We start from the raw sequence: 23558 nt of genomic DNA on the forward strand, positions 1-23558 counted from the left end.
AAATGGGTTATACCAAATTTGATTGTTTTTCTTCAAACTTGATTCTTTTTTATACCATTCTTCTATATAATCCCTTATATTTCTTTGAAATGATGAGATTGCATATCCAATTATGACCTCTTGGTCTTTGCAGATTGCTAGCAAAAGGTGAAATTCATTTTTTTTCTTTGGAATGGAAGAGGATTTGAGAACATTGCTAATATGGTGGTATCAGATGACATGGAAGAAGACTTACATTGTAATCATTCTTCTAGTACTATTGAAGGTCTCGTCAATGGTAAGTTTAATTCTTTGTTGATTCATTTATCTCTATTCATGAATAATTTGTTTTTTGTGATTTACTGGAAGAAAAACATAGTAGCTTTGGTAAGGGTCAGATAATGTTAGCAACTACAGTATGAAAGTTAAAATAATCTCTTTGCAATAGTTCAGTGAGAATAACATATGATCTAAATTTTAAGTATCATGTATTCAATTGGTTAGTACCCTAATTATAACTCTGGTTATTTATAATTTAGGGAATGAAAAACTGTCTGATGTTGTTATGAGTTTACTTTATGATCAACTAAAGTAGTTGAAAAACGAGAAGACCTCATTAGGGATGTTAGGAAGATTGGGTTGACGCAGGGGTATGTCATGGTAATCAAAGATCAAAAGCCAATTATTATGTTGTTATTGGTTGTAATAGAGGTGGTAGTTATCGAACAAAAATCGCAGTTGAGAAAGAAAAATAATTCATCTTCTCGTCTAATTAATTGTCCTTTTAAAATTTTGGGAATAAGGATGGGAAGGTCGAGATAATTAGCTTGTTACACAACCATGAGCCTTCTAGTGACATGGTTGGACATCCTTATTCTTATTGATTTACCGAAGAGGAAAAGCCTTACAAGCTAAACAAATGAGTAGAGCTGGCATACACCTCGTCAAATTCTCTCTTCACTTCGGCAAAGTAATCCTAGACTTCTAGCTGTTTTCCAAAAATGTATACAGTTAGACAACTCAATTTAGGAAGGAGAACCTAGGTGGTCATTCAATTATTCAAGCATTATTGGAGGAGCTTGGTGGGGTTGATTTTACTTATAATGTCAAAGATGATCATCATGGTAATTTGACTCATTTGTTCTTTGCTCATCCCACTTCTATTGAGTTGACTACGAGCCACCCTAATGTCTTTGTGATGGATTGTACTTATAAGAAAAATAAGTACAAGATATCACTACTTGAGATTATAGGAGCGTCGAGCTTCAACACATCATTTTACTCTTACTTTGTCTTCATGCAAAGAGATGAATAGGAGAATGGGTTCTTGAAATGTTCAGTAAGTTGTTGGGTTTTGGTAATCAGCTTTTGGCAATAATAACTGATAGCGGTAGAAGTTGTGTTCCCTATGACTTCTCATCTCTTGTGCGTATGGCATATTGAGAAAAATATTGGTGTACATTGTAAAGGTTAGTTTAAAGAAGATCAAGATTGGGTACATTGCTTTTATATCTTCTTGGTCTTGGTGAAATCTTAGAATGTGTCAACATACAATGAAGCTTGGACTGACTTTCAAATTCAGTATGGAGGTTATGCTTTAGTTTTGGCTTATATTGCAATTAATTGGGTCCCTTGGAAAGAGAGATTTATATATGCATGGACGGGGCATACTTCACATTTTGGTAATAATATGACTTCTAGAGCAAAAGGTGTTCATGCAACCATAAAGAGATATCTACAAGTTTCAACTGGTGGTATCCATGAAGTGAAGGAAAATAGTTTTCTTGCTATTGAAATTCAGTTTCAGGAAATTAAAACTCAACTTGCAAGTTAAAAGATTTGTCACAACCCCGAATTTTCGAATGATAAAAATTCCATTTTCGAAGCCATGATAACTCTTAAATAATCTCAAATATAATGAAATCATCTTACAACAATAGTGTATCGAACTAAGTTCACAGTACGACTCAGTTACTTAAGTAATACATTACCAGTTTATACACTCAAGTATTAAAACAATTGGTAATGTAATATTCACTCAATCCTCATCACAAATAGAAGAAATAAATCTTCAGCAATCTTCAGAGTAAGCCCTCTAAATCTGCTAATCCACACTTGCAGAACTATCTCTTACACAATCGAATTGGTATATCGCATACAATATTGGAGACAAACATACTCATGAGATACTAGACAACCCATCTGGTTATCCAATATTATTTAAAATATGTGTACTCATGAGACATTTTGCAACTCATCTGTTTACCCAATATCATTTTAAAATACTGGTACTCATGAAATCCAAGTACTCATATATTACCCCTCATGCAGTACGCCGACAGACACTGGGAAACACATCTATTACCCAATATCACTCAAAACATGGGTACTCATGAGACCCAGGCAACCCATCTGTTACCCCTCATGCAGTACATCGGCAGACATACTAAAGCTCGATTTGAATCGTAACCGACATCCGGCCAAGGCTTGGTTCTGATTACTGCCAACAACGTCCGAAGACCAGAAAAAGTTTTAACAAGACTCAATGTTAAAACTACGTACAATATAACAATCCACACATGTTATTATACTACAAGCAAACGACTCTTGCACAACAACATTTATATAGTCACCCCAATAATCTATTATACCGGAAGGTACGTTATCTCCCTTCTGGTCTCATCCGCCACAATTAATCAAGAACATTATCATCTCATAATTTAAATATAAATCGTAACATTATATAATACAACAACCCATATATATATATATATGTATCATATTTACCATTTTTGTACACATACACAACCCACTATATTATATAAATGTCACAGTTCACTCTTTTTAATAATTCAAACATATAAGTCACCGCCAAGGATAAACTTGTTATAGTGAGATTTACTCACATTCACCATAGTCCATAATCACTAAAACCGAGCACTTCTACCCCAATGATGACCAAGCACAAAGCGACATCATGAACATTGATATACCTAAGTATAGAATGAAAGAAGGTGTGTTTAGGAATCTTTGGCCAAATTGGGATGTGTCAAGAAAGACTATGATCCGGGTATGTATCTTGTTTAAATCTTATGTTATATTGTTTATACTTTTACTTGAACCATTAGAACTATAATGTGTATGTCCTAAGTTATTTGCATTTTAGTTGCATGGTGGTATACTTATGGATTTAATGTGCCAAAATTGCAAAGAATTGCAATAAGGATTCTTTCATTAACTAGTTAACTACAAGTTCATCGGGGTGTGAGAGAAATTGGATCATATTTAAAGGGATACACACAAAGAAGAGGAATAGGCTAGATACTTCAAGGATGAGCAAGTTGATATATGTTCAATTCAATGCCAAAATCATCAACAAAAACTCAAGGAAGGATAAAGGAAAAGAGGTGCTACTTGCCAAAGAAGCTAAAGAAGCACAAGAATAGCTTGTTGAAGGTAATGTCATTGAAGATATGGAAAGACATGAAGAAGTATCCGAAGTGGGTAGTGAGATACCACCCTTGAGTGAAATCCGAGAGGTAAGAGAGCTTTATGGAGATGATTTTGTATCGGAAGATGAGGATGAAGATAATAGAGATGATGAGTTTGAGTTTGAATCTGATGATGACGAAGTTTATGATGCATGATCATCTCAATCTTTCTTTCAAACACTTGTTTTTAGTAGTTAATACTTAGTTAATCTTATTTATGTATTTTCATTGTCAAAACAATTAAATATTTTTCTTTTTTAAGTTTATTTGGTACATTTTAAAGTATAAGTTTTAATTTCTTAAATTTATTTAGTATATTTTACAGTATATGTTTATCAATATATTAAATATAATTAAAAATTAGCAATTCCGATAAATCCGATATATCCTTATTTTACAAAATCGATAATCGGTATTTGGACCATTGAATTGAAATATTCAAATCAATTTTTTTAATTACATCTTTAAACAAGATCAAACAAAGTCTTTCTACAAAAGAGCCAGATCTGCTATAAAAATAGATAATAAAACAAATAACAAATCTGCAATGAAGCCTCTCCACACCATTTCTTTACCAATCCCACAGCCGTTGATATCTCATCGTTTGTTTAACATATTGATGCATTTGAGAGGAGAGATAGATGAGGCAAGACAAGTTTTTGATCATGATATGGCAAGGGGAGAAAAGTCTGTCTTAATCATAAGATAAAAAAACTTGTCTTGTCACGACTCCTATCTCTTCTCAAATCGTTTCTATGCGAATTTTGCGTCGTTCAAAAGTGATCATTGATAGGAGCATTTTGTGCGACATTCTTAACATGTTTTTACCTCAATTTGTACTTTGCTTAGCCCTTATTGTTGTACTATTGAGTCATTGAGTCGTAGTAAGAGTCGTGAGCGGTATTTGATGCATTTTTGTACTTACATGAGTTAAAACGCATAATTGGTTTAGAGTCCTAGTTTGACTAGGAATCCTTGTTAGGTTTTGAAACTAATTATCTCTTACTTATGATTTTATTTTCTTATTTTCAGATTGGATTGAAGAGATAATTAAAGAAAAAAAAGATGGAGCCAAGTCATGCAATAATTAAATAGAAGATGATCATTAAATGCATAAAACATGACATGTTTTAGGGATTAAAACATGACATGTTTTAGGGATTAAAGCATGGCATGTTTTAGGGAATAAAACTTTACATGATTTAAGGGATTAAAGCATGACATTATTATAGGAAGAAAGAAGCAATTTCAAACCCTCCATCTTTCCTCTATATATACATGGTTTCACCTCTCAAATATCATCATTTCTCATTAGCATTCAAGAGCCAAAACTCTACCAAAACACCACCATAAATTTCCCTCACAAATTAGTCAAGCCGTCCATCCCAAAACTATCATCATCTCCACCGAGTTTCACTATTGAAGACACACCTCCAAGGTTCCTACAACGTGTGATTCTCGCAACTCATCTTCATGGCTTCGTCTATTTGTGTTAATCTACAATTCTTTGTTTATGAAGATTGTAAGTTGTTATTTATGTGGAAATATTGGTTTTGTATTTGTTTTAGAATTTTCAGATTTTATTTGATATTTTCTTTAGACTATACCGAATTTATGTTCTTATAATTATTGAAGTTTTTATTTCTATTGTTGTGTTCTAATCATCTTTCTCATACCTTTAGATAATTTTCAGATATGTGCATATGAATTTAGTGCTTGGATGTAGTCCCTAAGATTGTGTTTAAGTGCTAGATTCATCAACCATATTGACACATATCGAATCATGCCCTAAGTAGGTTCGGTTTATGTTGATTAAAAGTGGTAAAAAAATTTGAAAATTTGCATGTGAAACCATGGTGGGTGACGCCACACATGAAACATGTCTCCAACAAAGATTTGGTGCTTAAATGTAATCTTGTTTGATTTCTACTCTAAGTGTTATTGAATTCGATTGCATGCAAATTTAGATTAGGCCCTAAGTCAATCTAAATGTTAATTGAAATCTTGCATGATTAGATGATTCCCTAAGGCTCTAATTGTATTGGTGTCTAAAAAGTATGTAATTGGTCGAATTAGAATGCATGATAGATTCGAACTTGTAATTATGTGGTGTAATGGTAAATTTGGTTTAAGTTTGTTAAAGAGAAGTCGTTCATGTAAATAGTAATTTAGGTTTTATTTTAGTAGTTAATAATCAATTTCAAACCCCCCATTATTTGTGAACACTAAAAGTTTAGAGTTCCCTTCAATTCCCCGGAAAGAATGATCCCTGCTTATTCTATACTAACAATGATGTTTTACAGGATTTATTATAGACGTTTTAATCAACGCTCTATCAATCATCACAGCGAAATCCTCTTAGAAATTTTTGGGATCTATCTGGTGGAACACCCGTTTTGAAGAAATGTGCCAAGACATGTACACTAAACTCACATTTTCATTAGTATAGATAGTGTAAACCCATCTAGAACAATTCCACACAAAAACATTTGTTTACACATAGAGATGACTTAGTAAAAAATGGTTCAGTTTGGAAACTTGAGTAAAGATCGGATCTTGTCATAAAGGGATGATCGGAAGATTTGGTTTGGTTAGGGAATTGAGAATGAAACGAGGGTATGTTGCCGATGGGAACAAAGAGAGGCATGCCATTTCTGCAATAAGAGAATCTAGGCGTCATCTTCAGAATTCAAGATCTGAGTCGGTATAGAGGGATTTTGTTAGATGCAACCCTATTTACAATATATCTTAGCTTACATTTAAGCTCCTACAAGATAGATATTACAAGTCAATTTTGGCACGTGTCAGTTGATAGGAGCACTTTGTGCGACGTTCTTAACATGTTTTTACCTCCAGTTGTACTTTGTTTAGCTCTTATTGTTGTAGTATTGAGTGATTTAGTCGAGTTAGAAGTCTATGGTAACGTTGGTTGCATTTTGGTGCTAAAACAGGTTGAAAAACACAAAAATTGTCGAGAGTCCTATTTAGAGTAGGATTCCTTGTGTAACTAAGAAACCTAGTTAAATTAGGAGTCTTCATTAATCGGTATTTCTATAACATTTGTGATAATTTGATAATCCTATTTGTATTAAGAGTCATTTTTGGACTAGAAAACGTACTATTTAGAAAAGTAATACTTGAACTAAAACGCTTATTCTGTAACTTTCCTAATCTTACTCTCTTATTCTAGTAACTTGATCTTTTTATATGAATTATCTTGTCTTTTATTATTTTCAGATTTTCAAGATGAGATTGTGTAGCTAGAATGAAGAAAAAAAATAGAGGAAAAGAAGCAAAGGAGGAAAATAAAGAAAGAATGAGACACCTATAAAGGAGAAAAAGAAGGAATTTATTAAAGAAGATTGCACCCACCAATGACAAAAATTAGTGAAAGAAAAAGAGAAAAAGAAAAACGAAGAGATAATGCAAAAGAGAAAGAATGAGACACCTGAAAAAGGAGAAAAATAAGGAATTTATCAAAGGAGATTGCACCCACCAATGACAAAAAGAAGTGAAAGAAAAAGAGAGAAATAAAAAGGAAGAGATAAATGAGGGATTAAGTAAAAAAAAAATAATGCAAGAGAGAAAGAAAGAGACAACCAAATTAAAGGAGAAAAAGAAGGAATTGAGCAAATGAGATTGCACTCACTAATGACAAAAATAAGTGAAATAAATTGAGGAGAAAAAGTCCAAGCTATAATATTCAAGAAGCCAAAACTCTTCTATAAATAGCACATCATTCATAAAGAAAAATCATCACTTCTTCTTAGAATTCAAGAGCTAAACCTCTACCAAAACACTACCATAAACTTCCCTCACAAATCAGCCAAGTCATCCACCCCAAAACCCTCATCATCTCCACCGAGTTTCACCTATTGCAGATGTACCTCTAAAGTTCCTACAACGTGTGATTCTCGCAACTCATCTCCATGACTTCGTTTATTTGTGTTAATCTACAATTTTTTGTCTATGGAGATTGTAAGTTGTTGTTTATGTGGAAGTATTGGTTTTGCATTTGTTTTAGAATTTTCAGATTATATTTGATATGTTTTTGAGATTATGCCGAATCTATGTTCTTATAATTATTGAAGTTTGTATTTCTATTGTTGTGTTCTACTCTTCTTTTACTTGCTCTTAGATAATTTTCAGATATGTGCATATAAATTTAGTGCTTGAATGCAGTCCCTAAGATTGTATTTGAGTGTTATCTTCATCATCTATATTGACACAAATCGAATCATGCCCTAAGTAGGTTCGGTTTGTGTTAATTAAAGTGGAAAATTCTGGAAATTTACATGTACCCTATGGTGAGTGACGCCACCGTGAAGCATGTCTCCAACAAAAATTTGGTGCTTAAATGTAATTTTGTTTGATTTCTACCCTAAGTGTTGTTAAACTTGATTGCATGCAATTTAGGTGAGGCCCTAAGTCAACCTAAACGTTAATAGAAATCTTGCATGATTAGATGTTCCCCTAAGGCTCTAATTGTATTGGTATCTAAAAGTATGTAATGAGATGAATTATAATGCATGATAGAACCAAATTTGTAATTATGTGATGCATTGGTGAATTTGGTTTAGTTTGGTAAAAAGAAGTCAATCATGTAAATAGTAATTTAGGTTTTATTTTAGTAGTTAAAAATCAATCTCAAACCCCTCATTATTTGTTAACACTAAAAGTTTAGAGTTTCATTTAATTCCCCGAACTGAACGATCCCTGCTTATTCTATACTAATGATGATATTTTACAGGATTAATTGTATAACGCTCGCACGTCCCATCATCAGTAGACACTCTTGTATAGACCTAACTAGCACTATTAGTTCTGTAAGCTCTATTTTATGAAGGCATGAAATGAAAAAACAACCCAACTATTATCTTTGTTTTTACAATTATGTCTTTTACATATATGCAAGCTTACAATTCTTGTATTTCAATTTCCTTATTTCAATCTTCCCCTATCAATTTGGTATCAAAACCTAGGTTCATGACGAGACGTGGTAACCAAAATTGATTTGCCCCGCTTCTCCGGAGATGATGCCATGGGTTGGCTAGTTATGGTTGAGCGATACCTGAAAACGCAGCGAGTTCCTCTGACCGATCGAATTTCCGTTGTTCGGTCAAACTTTGGGCATGATGCCTCAATCCGGATGAACTATTATGAAACTCGCCACCGTCACGCTACATGGTCGCAATTTGTGATAGCATTCTTGGAACACTTGGGTGGTGGTACCACCCAGGATTTCAAGGCAGCCTTGTGTCACGAGCTTACTCTTTTGCTATGTAACTCGTGCGGCCTTAGCAACTCCCTTATGCTAAGTCAGCCTTAAACTCGCAAACGCCCTGCTAGAACAATTGAAAGGCAAGAGAATATTTCGAAAGAGAACTTATATTGAACAAGAGAACTTACAAGTTTACTTGATAGCTTGCTTGCTAGATTGCTTGATGGATGAAATGAGAGGGGTGCCTTGCTATTTATAGGCCTCCTCATCCTACTTGGCTAGTTCTAGAGATTTCTAGGACTATGTACAATGTAGATGACTCTAGAGAGTTCTATACAATTCTACATAACTCTAAGATGAACCTTGAGTGTTCTAGAGTATTCTTGAGTGGTCTAGTTCACCTAGCCTCTCCAAGGTTCTAGAGATGTCCGGAAATATCCCAAGGCTTCTTGAGACTTCTAACGCCTTCTAGGATCTTCTATGATCTTCCAAAGTGTTCCGCCATATTCCGGATCCGTCTAGAATGCTCAAGGTAAATTTTGGCTTAAGTTTGGCATGATGTGACATTCTCCCCCACCAAATCCCGCGATGCCCTTATCGCGCTTCATTGTATCGCTGGATCATGTCCTTGAATTGCCAAAGCGTATCCTCGGACTCCCAGCTTGCTTCCGTATCGGGCAGACCTCTCCATTTGATGAGGTACTCTTTGTAACTTGGTATGCCTCGACGTCGAATGACCCAATCTGCGAGTACTTCATCGACTTCCTTGTCAAAGTTGGTGATTACCGCCGTAGGTGCCCGATGCGATATCCCTCTCGATGGGTCTTCCTCGTCCTCATTGTAAGGCTTTAACATACTCACATGGAAGACCGGGTGTATCTTTAACTTGGGCGGGAGGTTGAGCTTGTATGAAACTTTGCCTATGCGCTTGATAACTTCAAACGGTCCTTCATACCTGTGGATCAAGCCCTTGTGCACCTTTCTAAAGGCCTTGAACTTCTGCGGCAAGAGTTTCACAAGTACAAGGTCGCCTTCCTTGAACTCGACATGCCTCCTCTTCTTGTCCGCCCACTTCTTCATCCTCTTGGCAGCCTTGTGCAACGCCGCTCGAGCTAGCTCTGCTTGCTCATGCCATGACTTGGCGAACTTGAATGCGGCTGGACTCTTCCCTTCATAGTGAGTGGCAAGGGATAGAGGGGTAGTAGGCTGCTGTCCCAAAACGATCTCAAAAGGACTCTTGTTGGTGGCCTCACTTTGCTGCAGGTTGTAGGAAAACTGCGCCACATCTAGAAGCTTGGCCCAATCCTTTTGATTGGCACTCACGTAGTGCCGTAAGTATAGCTCCAAGAGAGCATTGACGCGCTCCGTTTGACCGTCGCTTTGTGGATGGAAGCTTGTTGAAAAGTTCAAGTCTGACCCCAACATCTTGAACAGCTCCGTCCAAAATCTCCCCGTGAAGCGCGGGTCTCTGTCGCTGACAATATTCTTTGGAACTCCCCAAAGCTTGACTACATTGCGTAGGAATAGCCTTGCTGTCTCCTCCGCAGTGTAGTCGGCTGATGCGGCCATGAAGGTTGCATACTTTCTGAATCTGTCCACTACCACTATGATGCTCCCAAACTGCTCGGACTTCGGCAGGCAAGTGATGAAGTCCATGGAGACACTCTCCCATGGTCTCTCCGGTATGGGTAAGGGGTTAAGCAAGCCCCCCCCCAGCTGCTGCTGGACTACTTTGTCTTGTTGGCAAACTAGACATGTCTGCACGTACTCTTCGACCCCATCCCGCATCCTTGGCCAATAATACATGGACTTTAATAAGGCAAGTGTGCGTTTCATACCTGGGTGGCCGGCCCATTTGGAATCATGGAATTCCTTAGTTAGCTCCCTTCGCAAGCTACCCCACTTCGGTACGTAGATGCGGCGGCCTCTCGTGTAGAGAAGGTCGTCGTCTAGCCAAAACCTCCGGGTTTTTCCTTCCTTCACTAAGGTGATGAGGCTTTGTGCTTGAGGGTCTACATTTAGTCCCTCCTTGATCTTGCTTAACAATGGGCTAGTGACTTGCGAAATGCTTGCAAACTCCGCCTTGCGGCTTAGTGCATCCGCTACCACGTTCGCCTTCCCGGGCTTGTACTCCATGGTGTAGTCGAACTCCGCCAAGAAGTCTTGCCACCTTGCTTGCTTTGGACTTAGCTTCTTTTGAGTTTGGAAGTAGCTTGTTGCTACATTGTCGGTCATGATCACAAACTTGGTCCCAAGCAAGTAATGTCACCACACTCGAAGACAATGGATGATGGCAGTCATCTCTTTTTCTTGCACGGTGTAGCGTCGCTCCGTGTCATTAAGCTTCCGACTCTCATAAGCAATTGGATGCCCCTCTTGCATGAGAACTCCACCGATGGCAAAGTCGGAAGCATCGGTGTGCACTTCGTATGGCTTGGAGTGATCCGATAGGCTGAGTACAGGATCCTCACATATCGCCTTCTTCAAGTCTTCAAAGGCTTCTTGACACTCCGTTGTCCATTCCCATGCCTTGTTCTTTTTGAGAAGGTCGATTAAAGGTGCAGCCCTCGCTGAGTATCCCTTGATAAAGCGGCGGTAATAGTTAACTAGCCCAAGAAAAGATCTTAAGTTATGTACCTTGGTGGGTGGTTCCCATTCTTGGATGGAATGCACCTTGCAATCCTCCATCATAAGCTTGCCGTCCTTGATCTTGTGCCCCAAGAACGACACCTCCGGCTTCGCGAATGAGCATTTCTCCATCTTAATGTATAGCTGGTTTTCCCGCAAAACCTTAAGCACTTCTCGCAAATGCTCCACATGCTCCCGCATGGTCTTGCTATACACCACTATGTCGTCCAAGTAGACGACTACGAACCGATCAAGGTAGGGGTGGAATAACTTGTTCATCAAGGTGCAAAATGTCGCCGGTGCATTAGTTAGACCGAAAGGCATGACCAAAAATTCATAAGATCCATACCTTGTGATGCATGCGGTCTTCGGCTCATCTCCTTCCGCAATGCGCACTTGGTAGTACCCCGAACGAAGGTCTAACTTTGAGAAGTAGCGTGCATGACCCAATTGATCAAAGAGATCGGCAATGAGAGGGATATGGTATTTGTTCTTCACCGTGATCTTGTTGAGCGCCCTATAGTCGATGCACATGCGTAGAGATCCGTCCTTCTTCTTTTGGAACAACACCGGGGCACCGAATGGGGCTTTCGAAGGTCTAATGAACCCCACGTCCAAAAGCTCCTTCAATTGCCTCCTTAGCTCCGCTAACTCCGGCGGCGCCATGCGGTATGCACCCATGGCGGGTGGCTTGGTCCCTGGTTCCAACTCGATTTCATGGTCGATCTCTCTCCTTGGGGGTAATCTCTTGGGCAGCTCCGTGGGTGATACATCCTTGAACTCTTCAAGAACTGCTGCTACCTCCTTCGACATGTCATCTTGTGGCCTTGGCTCCTCATCATCAAACTCACTAAGGATGGCCAAGTAGCTTTCCTCTTCCCTCTTGATGCCTTTCTTGAATTGCAATGCCGACAAGACCTTGATGTCTTGCTTTGCTCCTCGGGTTGTTGGCACCACACACGACCTCTCGCCATCCATAGTGCATAAGCTATTGGCGAATGGCACCGGGAATGCCTTGACTTGATCATGGAACTCCAACCCCAAGACTACCTTGTAGTCATCCATCAGCACTATCGAGAAGTCTAGGCTCCCACACCAAGCTCCCACGCTTGTCTTGACTCCTCGAGCTACTCCTTGTATGGGGCGGGCAGGTGAGTTAACCGCCTTGATGGAGCCCCCTCCATTGCTTGCCTTTAGTCCTAGCCTGCGTGCCTCCTCAGTGGAAATGAAGTTGTGGGTTGCCCCCGTGTCGAGCATTGCCGTTGTGGGCTTCCCACCTATGGTGATGTCCGTGAAGAGCAACCCTTTGGCTTGGACTTTGGGTGTAGAGCGGATTGCATTAAGCACCTGCAAAGACCCCAAGTGTGCACCTCCATTGCCACCCTCGGCTTCACTCTCACCTTGATGACTTCCCAAGAGCGCGCTTAGTGCTCTCCTTTGTGGGCAATGCCTAGCCCAATGCGGACCATCCCATAAGAAGCACTTGTTGTCGTTTGGCTTGTCCGAGCTCCGCATGTCCCTTGACTTGCCTTTATCCTTGAACCTTGCCGAGTAGCTCTCACGGCGGGGCTCCTCCTTGCGTTTGATTTTGTCTCCCCTACCTTTGGCATAGTTGCTCTTCTTCTCCTTTGGCTTGGTGGACTCTCTTGGACTTGAGAAATCAACTAAGCCTTCGGCCACGGCTATGGCGGTAGCAAGGTCTTGCACTCCACGTCGCCTAAGCTCCGTCTTGGCCCATGATTGGAGACCATCCATGAAATTGAAGAGAGCATCCTTGTCGGATAGGTCGGGAATCTCAAGCACCAAGTTAGTGAATTCTCTAATGTAATCACTAATAGGCCCGGTGTGCTGGAGCCTTCGCAAGCGAGCTCTTGCCTCATCCTCGGCATTCTCAGGATAAAATTGCTTCTTGAGTTCTTTAACAAAGTCATCAAAGGTAGAGATGGTGCACATACCTGTTTCGACATCTCCTCGCCTTCTCCTCCACCACAACATGGCGGTGTCGGTGAGATAAAGAGTCGCGGTCTTTATCTTGGCATCCTCCTCCATGATGCCTACGGCCCCAAAGTATTGGTCTAGCCCCCATAAGAAGTTGTCTACTTCTCGAGCGTTGCGCATGCCTCTGAAGCTCTTAGGCTTTGGCACCTCGATCCGCTTGGCCTCTACGCTGCTGCTGGTGCTAGCCCCCGCGGCTAGTGCGCGCTTGCATAGGGCAAGATCTGCTTGCATTGCCTCCATGCGTGCAGAATCTGCCTGCATCTCCTCCATGCGTGCAAGCATGCTATTGTGCTCCCTTTCTTGCACTTCACGCATCCAGGCGAGTTCCCCCATGAACTCCTCGTGAACCTTGTCAATCTCTCCCTGCAAGGACTCCTCTAGCTTGAGCATCATGCCCTTGATCGCAGTGTGGATTGCGGCGTCCTCCGCCTCAAAGTCTTCCACCTGGGCTCCCATGCCACTCACGCTCTCTTCCACTTGAGCTAGTCGTGAGTCGATTGCAGCTAACATGTCATTCACTCGTTCCTTCTTTGGAACCGTCGGGTTGACAAGTTCTTCATTACCCTTCTCTTGCGTGTCGTCGGAACCACTACCAACAAGATTGCCATTCTTTGCCATTGTGTCGAGATAGCCTCTTGATCGAACTTGGACTCTGATACCAACTGTCACGAGCTTACTCTTTTGCTATGCAACTCGTGCGGCCTTAGCAACTCCCTTATGCTAAGTCAGCCTTAAACTCGCAAACGCTCTGCTAGAACAATTGAAAGGCAATAGAATATTTCGAAAGAAAACTTATATTGGACAAGAGAACTTACAAGTTGACTTGATAGCTTGCTTGCTAGATTGCTTGATGGATGAAATGAGAGGAGTGCCTTGTTATTTATAGGTCTCTTCATCCTACTTGGCTAGTTCTAGAGATAGACTGCAAACATCACTCAAACTCCTACAAGATAGATATTACAAGTCAGTTTTAGCACGTGTTAGTAAACACTTATGTATGGACCTGGCTAGCACTATAAGTTCTGTAAGCTCTATTTTGAGAAGGCGTGAAATGAAAAAACAACCCAGCTATTATCTTTGCCTTTACAATTCTGTCAGCTGCAAGCTCAGAATTCCTGCAATTCAATTTCCTTATTTCAATCTTTCCCTATCAGATTTGATATAGCTATGAGCTAGAAACTCCAGGTATTTATATTAGCTCTCAGCACTAACGTGTCGGCGGCACAACCAATGAACCAATACTTTGCTTAGGTCATTCGTTCTAGGTTAAACCTATTTTTGTGGAATTACAAAGAAGCTCAAAAATCCAAAGCACAAATATTTTGGGCCGAACCAAATAAAGACTGACAGTACCCAATTAGGTTAACCATATGCTAATTATCACAGCATATTAGCAATTGTTGTGGACACCCAAATCAACTTTGCGTGCAAGTAGTCAAGTACATCATGATGAAAGTTTCATCTGGCAACAAATCTAAACATAAGAAGAAGAAAAAAAACACACACACACTAAGCCCTTTTGAAGCAAATAAATAAAAACTTCATTGCCCCTTCAACGGGTGAGATATGAATTGGGTAGTCAGACCGTCACCAATCTTCTCATATTGATTTTGATTTTTGTTGCCCAATATTATATTCATTTGTGTCTCACATTTATCGATCATTTAATCTACATGCACCGAGCCAAATTTCAAATATATAGTTAGCCAACTCTTGAGCATATCCTTCAAATAAATTGATGGCTATTATGTCTAGAGGCCAGCTTAGGGTATTTTTAACTTTCTTATGTCAACGTTATAGTACATTTTTCTCCATTAACTTATTTTGAGATGTTAGAGGGAATTATATGGTTATGATAAACAATACATACCAACTAAGAATCTCAAACTGTTTAGTCTTTTATATGATAACCGGTAACTGAACATATAACATTCTGACCCTTCTTAGGGTTAAATGTGATTGGGCTTTGGGCCTGTGTTCAGGCTAAATGGGTCAGCTGGTTTTGGAGGATCACAGTGTTTAGAAGGCTTGGTTGTATCATTTATTTATTCTTCTAAGTCTTGCTAGAACCTGAAATAATAGTGTTATAAACGATATTCATGGCAGGTTAAGACAGTTCAGAATTTCATCAACACATTTTGTAACATCATTATCCATATAGTCTATTGAAAAATCTAAATTTTGTCATAATCTAATGTACATTCAAAATATAAAGAGGAAACTTATTAAAATAAAAGTAAAGGAGTGAATTGATTTTGCGCCTAAAGTTTAAGAAAATAAATTGAAATTAATTCAAAATAGATATCTGACACTTTCAAATAAGTATGAACGTAAATTAGGTCAGACAAAGAGTACGTTGGATTAGAGTAGAATGATCATGAAGCCGTAGGAATCGAAGGAATCATATTTCTAGTTTCTACTCATTTTGCTTGGAAGTGGATTCAAAATCACTCACCATGATCATAGAACTGATAACATGATCCTTACATGTTCACTGAGGTTGTCATTATTGACCAGATTAGACTTATCAATTCTTCAATGTAAAAGGAAGCTTCGAATCGGAATCGATTCATGTACGTATAGTTGCTTATATTTGCTTTTTTTTTCTTTTCCGCAACTTGTGCTCTCATTAACTACTGACAAAGTAACTTCTGGGTACCCATGATCGAGCTGGTTTCTAAGTTCTAAAATCTGTGATAGTATGGTGCGGTCAGCTGCAGTAAAATAAGTAGATAGGTGCAAATTCCTTCAACTTTTGTACTGTAGCATTCAATTTAGAATTGTCAAATTATGATTTATTAGTAAGATCAATATATTACGCATTTACGCGGGTTTAAGGTGCATACATTACTTGGAATCAAATGGGTAAATTAAGCTGTAGATTTCACAGAAATTTCGCAGTAGGATGACTTGATCAACTTGAGCGCAGGGCTGGCTATGGGGGAGTGCCGCTGGTGCGGTCGCACAAGGCCCCCTCATCAAGCGAAGGTCCCAACGTTAGATTTTACCAAAAACTAAAACTCTAATAAATATTGATTAAAACTATTTTATACATATTATTAAGTTATGTCCCGTTACTAAGATATGTTACATTTTCTTAGCTAAATTTGCAAAGTCTTAGGTTCAAGACCCAACACTCACACTTTTTTTTTTCTAAATCAGCATATATTTTAATTTTCAATCGATAATTTGATACCATAATTTAACATTTGCGTATAAACACCAAAAATCTCTCACAATCATATTCTTATTAATTACCTATAGAATTCTCAATGGCTCACTCCTACTAGAAAATATATACTAAACTCATGAATAACAGAAGAAACAGTGAACTAATTCATATCTAAAAAAGGAGCTCTTGATAATTTCTATTAATGAACCACAAAATGAGCAATAATCTTCTTTATATAAGGGTGGACGAATTTCATATGAGATGAGGTCTCGAGAGCACAATGTAGACGTCAAAGGAGCAGAAATCATCAATCCATCTTCACAATTCCATTCTTTTATGTTTTTGTTATGTGTTTCTTAATCGTAGTTTGTTAAACCTTTTTCTAGGGTTAGGATGATGTCCTATCATGACTGTTTATGTAATTTGATGTTTAATGGATTTATAGTTTTTTTTTATGATGAATTATTAGTCACTATTTGAATCGATGTTTTATGTTTAAGTTCTTTAATTGATCATCTTAGGGCTTTGCATAAGATATTAGAAGATGAATTTGAGGCATACATGCAATATAATTCAACTTAATTTCTTGTGAGTAAGAGTTGTGAATTACATTATTGTCGTACCTGAAGTAATGGTTTGCATGATTCTCTTGCTTTCTAGAACGTATGAGTACTTTCATGTTAAATTTATGCCGTACCGGATAGACTGCATGCTGGGATATACGACATTTTCCGTACTTGGAGACTATCATACATTTAAGAGAAACTATGGTCTAAGTGTAGTACCTGGAGTTAGATACGGGAATTGTCATCTAGAGATACAAAAGAATCTATTAGTTGTATTAATACATAAGTATCATAGTTAGTGGTTGATTCTGATATCCTAAGTTTTATCTTGTTTGTTTATTTTATAATTTGCTTTACGGAGCCCACAATGACTGTGTTTGCTTGATTTGAACTGATAATGCTGGTAATAGTGAAGATGAGAGGAGTAATCGTAGATAATGAAAAAAAAACTCCAGCTGCCTTTTAAAGAAGTCTAATTTCTTTGAACATTGATCTATTGGAATCTATCAAATGGAACCACATACATTGATCAATATGTGAAATTTATATTTCGAGAGAACATGGTGCACATGGATATTTGTACCTTATACCAAACAATGGGAATAATTATAGTATACCTTGTGAGCTTAATTGGTTATATTCTAAACATCGTAAGCCGACCAGGCCAGGTGCCTTCCTTGACAAGCTACAAGACATTCTATGTACAAAAACCAATTAAAAAATTTGGAACTTGTAATGCAAACCTTCATCCTCGACCTATAAAAACCCGTAGCTACTACTCATTTACATCCCAACTCAAAATCTCCCACTAGAGCAATCATCAATCTCAGTGATATTCCCCTTCGTTTTCTCAGTTTCCAAACACTTAACTAATCATGGGTGTCTTCAAGTACGAGGCCGAGTACACCTCTGTTATCGCCCCATCTAGGTTGTTCAAGGCCTTCGTTCTTGATGCTGACAACCTCATCCCCAAGATTGCCCCAGAGGCAGTCAAGTCCGCTGAGATCCTTGAAGGAGATGGCGGTGTTGGAACCATCAAGAAGATCACCTTCGGAGAAGGTAATTTGTCTTGCTCACGTTAACATTCATCAATCTTATGTTCGTAAAAACTTATATTGAGCCACAACACAGAAAGATGGATCATGCATTCATAGTTTCGTACTCAGCTAATTTGTTACGTACGTACATAATATTTGCAGGTAGCACCTACAGCTATGTGAAGCACATAATTGATGCCATTGACAGCGAGAACTTCGTCTACAGCTACAGTGTGATTGAGGGAGCTCCTGAGTCAATTGAGAAGATCTGCTACGAGACTAAGTTGGTGGCGTCCGGCAGTGGTACCGTCATCAAGAGCAGCAGTGAATACCATGTCAAGGGTGATGTTGAGATCAAGGAAGAGCACGTCAAGGCCGGGAAAGAGAAGGCTTCTCACCTCTTCAAGGTCATTGAGAACTACCTCTTGGAACACCATGATGCCTACAACTAAGATTGGTTGATGGTCTAGAACTGCTGCCTGCTGGAATGGGTTTAAGTCGCTCTCTGGTGACTTCAAATAATGGCGTGGTTTTCATTGTTTTTCCTGGTTTTATTGTATTTTCTGTGTCGGCTCAAGATTGTTTGCTTGTACTTTGAGCTTTTGATTCAAGAGTGAAGATTGTACGTATTTCTTATACATTTGCAATAAATGAAATGAAAATCATGTATTTGATCATATTATAAATTACGCTATTTGTTTTTATAAATTATTAATAGAGAAGTTTAGTTTTTTTTTTCTTGGCAACCAAAGGTGAGCATCTCCAACTAGCTAGTTCTCTATATATACAGTTTCTGATACATTCTATCATTCTATGCTCCAAATCTAGCAGTTCCCTAGCTAGTTTATAGGTTTCATCATTCTTTCCTAACATTTTCCTTGAGATTGTAGAGATTGTTGCAAATATAGAGAATGTTGTTTTTTCTCTCTCACCACATTCCGATCCGGGGATCCGTATTTTAGGGGTAGTGTTTAGGGATCTATAGGAGAAAAAAAAAACCAAAACTTTTAACATGCATGGAAAAAGTGTAAGATATATGGAAAGTGGAGACTGTGAGTTGCTCTCACATTTCTGTGAAACAAAAAAAGAACAACTTTCCTTCCTATGTCAACTTGCTGGGAAGCAAACAAGGCCTCAGTTGTTCAAGAACACTACTAGTTTGGTTGGTTCTCCTAGTTAAGTTTGGTGATAGAACATTGACTTTTTCAAAAGCATGTTTCCTGCTTTTCTGCCTTACATATACTGGTTTTTTCGGCTACTTCTGCATTTGCTCATCTTTGGTATGTTGCCTTGATTAAGGCAACAGACGTATAGCTTCACTTTAGTTGTTAATAGCTCTACTTTGTCATTCTTGTAAAGTCTATATATTCTTGTATTTATCTCAATTGTAAAGTATCCAAGAATATCAATAAAGAGAAAATCCTCTCAAACTCTCTGTGTTCTTGCTTATAAATTCTTCATGGTATCAGAGCAGGTCGATTAGTCGCATGCTTCTGCATATTTCATCTTGCTATTCCTTTGAAATCTCTGATTTAGTTTCATCATGGTTGAATCTAAAGTTTCATCTGTGAATAATCAATCTAGATCCGCCACTGCTAACTCCGACTCTGATATCAACACCAGCCAGCATCTAACGCTTACCTTTCTCAATGAGGTCAACTATCACTCATGGTCGAGGGATATCATTCTTGCTCTTAGAGGCAAGTTTAGGCTCGGGTATATCAATGGATCCATATCCATGCATGAACCTTTCACTGGTGGTTATGATACATGGCTAGGAAGAGATCACCAAGTCATGTTCTGGCTGTGCAATTTAATGGAACCTCACATTGCTAAGATCTTCAACTACTCTGAATTTGCTACTATTCTCTGGAAGGCTTTGAAAGAAGATGTATGGAAATATGAATAATGCAGCTAGGGTGTTTCAACTGAAGAAGGAGATTGTTGATATTCAGCAAGATGGTAACACATTTTCGAAGCACTTGGGAGCTCTCACCATCTTGTGGAATGAACTGAACCAGTTCAGGCCTCATACTATTGATCCCATCATACTTCTCAAGCATGCAAATGAAGACAAAGTTTTCCAACTCCTAGAAAGCTTGAATTCCGATTATGAAGACATGAAAATTATCATTCTCATGAGTTCTGATTTTCTATCATTCACAAGTGTGTGATACTATTCATAGGGAAGAAGTGAGAAGGAAAGTTATGAACTCAGAAGCTAAAGCTACCAATCCTGAAGTCAAAGCTCGTGTTTCTAGTCATCAAGTTCTTGAAGCCAAGATGTTCAAGGGAAAGAAGCAAAATTTGGTGTGTGATCACTATGGTTCAACCACTCATGCCATTAAAACTTGTTGGATTCTCCATTGAGAGCTAAAAGTCAAGTTCAGAAAGGGAGATGAAGAACAAAGCCACGATGTCCTCTGGTGATGGTTTCAAGGCTAAGGTGCCTATTACTTATGCTCCTCCTGGGATGATTGATTTCACCACTAATCCTACTGCCCTCCTCAATGATTTTGTCATGTATCTACAACAGAAGAACTAGAATGGTGATGTTGTAGCTTCTTCTAGTCATCACACTGCATTACTTGGTCATTTTGCTGGTTTCTTAGCTGATTTAGATCATTGTGCTACAAGTGATACTTCAGGTATTCTACAGGCTTTCACTACTGCTTTGGATATAAGTAATAAGTATGATTATTGGATTGTTGACTCTGGAGCCACTGATCATATGACTAATCAAATAGACAAACTTCAAAATTTTGAAAATTTTTCTTCTAGTGTTTCAGTTGCAAATGAAAAATGTGCGACCATTAATGAAATAATCAAAGTCTTGTCTAGATCCATTAAGTCAGATGATTTATTTGTGCCATCTTTTCCTTTCAAATTGCTCTCTATTGGGAAAATTACTAATTTGTTGGATTGATTTGTCATAGCCACCCCTGACAATGTGTTTGTTCATGACATTATCATTTAGTCTCTATTACTTCTTAATGGAGCTTTCTGCATCTAAACTCTTCAAGTTAGTTCAAGTCCTACTTCAAATTTTCCTCTTTAGCACAAGAGGCTAGCTCATCCATCTGACAAGATCCTGTCAATTTTGTTTCATAATTCTTGCAATGATCATACTCAATGTGATGTATGTCAGTACTCCAAGTTCACTAGGTTACTTTTGCTCAATCCTTGTCAAGAGCTAGTTATCCATTTGAAATCATTCACTCAAACATTTGGGGTCCATTTTTGAAATATGTTGATGGTTTTAAATATTTTGTAACATTTGTTGATGATTTTACAAAGATTACTTGGTTATATGTTCTGAAAGTTAATATTAATTTTTTTAAGATGTTCTGTGATTTTCACAATTTGGTTAAGAATCAATATTCTTCAAAAATTCTGATTTTAAGATCAGATAATGGCTATGAGTATTTGTCCATCAAAATGAATTTTTTTAAAGCTCTAACTGAATAATGCATCAAACTAGTTGAATTGGAACTCCTCAGCATAATGAGGTGTAGAAAGAAAAAATTGTGATATTTTGAATTGGAACTCCTCAACATAATGTTTCAAATGATATTCCTAAAAGGTTTTGGTCTTATGGTGTTCTTACTGCCACTTACTTGATTAATCGACTTCCAAGTCGAGTGCTTGGATTTAAATCACCTACGGAAGTGATGAAAGACAAGAAAATTTATTTATCTCATCTTAGAATATTTGGTTGTGTGTGCTTTGCTAATATTCAATCTTATAAAAGAGATAAGTTAGATCCAAGAGCTGTCAAATGTGTTTTTTTTTGTTATTCCTCTACTCAAAAAGGCTGCAGATATTATGACCCTACAACAAAAATCATCATTTCTAGAGATGTTAGATTTGAAGAAAATATTCCATATTCATTACTCAAAATTGGTAAAGATGGTAAGGGGAAGCAGTATGAAGATTTAACTCCAGTGGTCATGTTTGATAATTTGACTACTGATAAAGTTAATTCCACCACTATCCCTGAAACTCAATCTAGTACTATCATTGATCAAGATCTTCAGTAACTTGTTCAAGATTTCTCTTCTGAATTGTTTGACAATGATGCTAAAGTAGCTGCTCATCGAGAACCTACTATTTTTGAAAAAGATGGTGTTCAAGCCAACCCTGCAGAATATGTTGATGTTCAAAATATTGCTCCTATAAGGAATCCTAGTTGGACTAGGAGAAGACCTGCAAAGTTCAAGGACTTTGTTCTTATGACATCTAAAGTCTAAACACTCCATGACCAATTCCTGCTCATATAAAATATTTTCCAATCACCATATTGCTTTTCTAAACAGTATTGATGATGTTGTAAAGCCTTTGAGGAAGCCAATTTACATTTTGATTGGAGGTCTGCTATGACAGATGAATTATTTTCTCTTCATACCAACAATACATGGTCAGTTGTAGAGTTACCTCCTAGAAAAAAGGTTGTGAGTTGTCCATGGATTTATAAGACAAAATTTCATGTTGATGGAAGAATTGAGAGAAAAAAAGCTAGATTGGTGGCGCAAAGGTTTACTCAGACCTATTGCGTTGACTGTAAGGAGACATTTGCCCTTGTAGAAAAAATGAGTATTGATCAGGTACTTCTATCAATTGCAGTTAACAAGGCTGGGAGTTTACATCAAATAGATGTAAAAAAAATGTCTTCTTGCATGAAGATTTGGAAGAGAAAAGTGTATATGAAGCTGTTTCCTGGTCAACTTGATTCTGCATATCCAAAACTTGTCTGCAGACTTCACAAGGCTATTTATGGTTTGAAACAGTCCTCTCGAGCTTGTATGCAAAATTAAGCTCAGTGTTGAAAATAAATTGGTTTCTTAAGCTACAATGTTGATTCTTCTATGTTTGTCAAAAATAGAGCTGAGGGAAAATTGGTTGTGCTCATTTACGTAGATGATCTGATCATAACTGGAGACAATCCTTTAGAAATTGTAGATTTAGAGCTTGCTCTCAAGAAAAATTTGCCATCAAAGATCTTGGCCATCTCAAGTATTTTTTTTGGCATAGAAATGACATCTTCTCATAAAGGGTTATTTCTCAATCAAGGAAAATACATTCTTGATTTGTTGAAGGACGTGAAAATACTTGACTGCAAGCCTACTCGCAATCCATTGTCTACTAAATTTCAGCTTGAGTGCTCAAGATCTCTGCTTTTTTATACCAGTTACTATTAGAGGTTGGTTGGGAAATTAATTTATCTCACCATTATTATACTTGATATAACTTATAGTGTATGAGTCAATTCATACATGCTCCTATTACTGATCATTTAAGTATAGTGAAAAGGATTTTGAGGTACTTAAAAAGTTCAGTAGAGGCTTGTTACTCAAGAACAATGGTAATACTGATATTGGTGGTTTTGTTGATGTTGATTGGGATAGTAATATGTTAGACAAGAAGAGTACAACCGGCTTCTGCACTCTTGTTGGTGGTAACATGGTT

General features: G+C 37.9%; 1 protein-coding gene across 1 annotated transcript; it reads left to right on the forward strand.

The window, feature by feature from the left end:
* The first annotated feature begins 17867 nt into the window (after positions 1 to 17867).
* Positions 17868 to 18778, forward strand: LOC126789787 (major strawberry allergen Fra a 1-3-like). Its single transcript, XM_050515838.1, has 2 exons — positions 17868 to 18114; positions 18255 to 18778. Exons 1-2 carry the CDS (start codon positions 17931 to 17933, stop codon positions 18542 to 18544), a joined length of 474 nt encoding a protein of 157 aa, XP_050371795.1. The 5' UTR covers positions 17868 to 17930; the 3' UTR covers positions 18545 to 18778.
* Positions 18779 to 23558: the final 4780 nt, after the last annotated feature.

This window comes from Argentina anserina, chromosome 4, assembly GCF_933775445.1.
Source record: "Argentina anserina chromosome 4, drPotAnse1.1, whole genome shotgun sequence".
Taxonomy (NCBI): domain Eukaryota; kingdom Viridiplantae; phylum Streptophyta; class Magnoliopsida; order Rosales; family Rosaceae; genus Argentina; species Argentina anserina.

What these genes read in the sequence shown, in the direction of transcription:
- LOC126789787 (XM_050515838.1), top strand. Translation starts at nt 17,931, where the DNA reads ATGGGTGTCTTCAAGTACGAGGCCGAGTACACCTCTGTTATCGCCCCA. An exon ending in GAAGATCACCTTCGGAGAAG is followed by an intron (nt 18,115 to 18,254) that starts GTAATTTGTCTT and finishes TAATATTTGCAG; the next exon opens with GTAGCACCTACAGCTATGTG.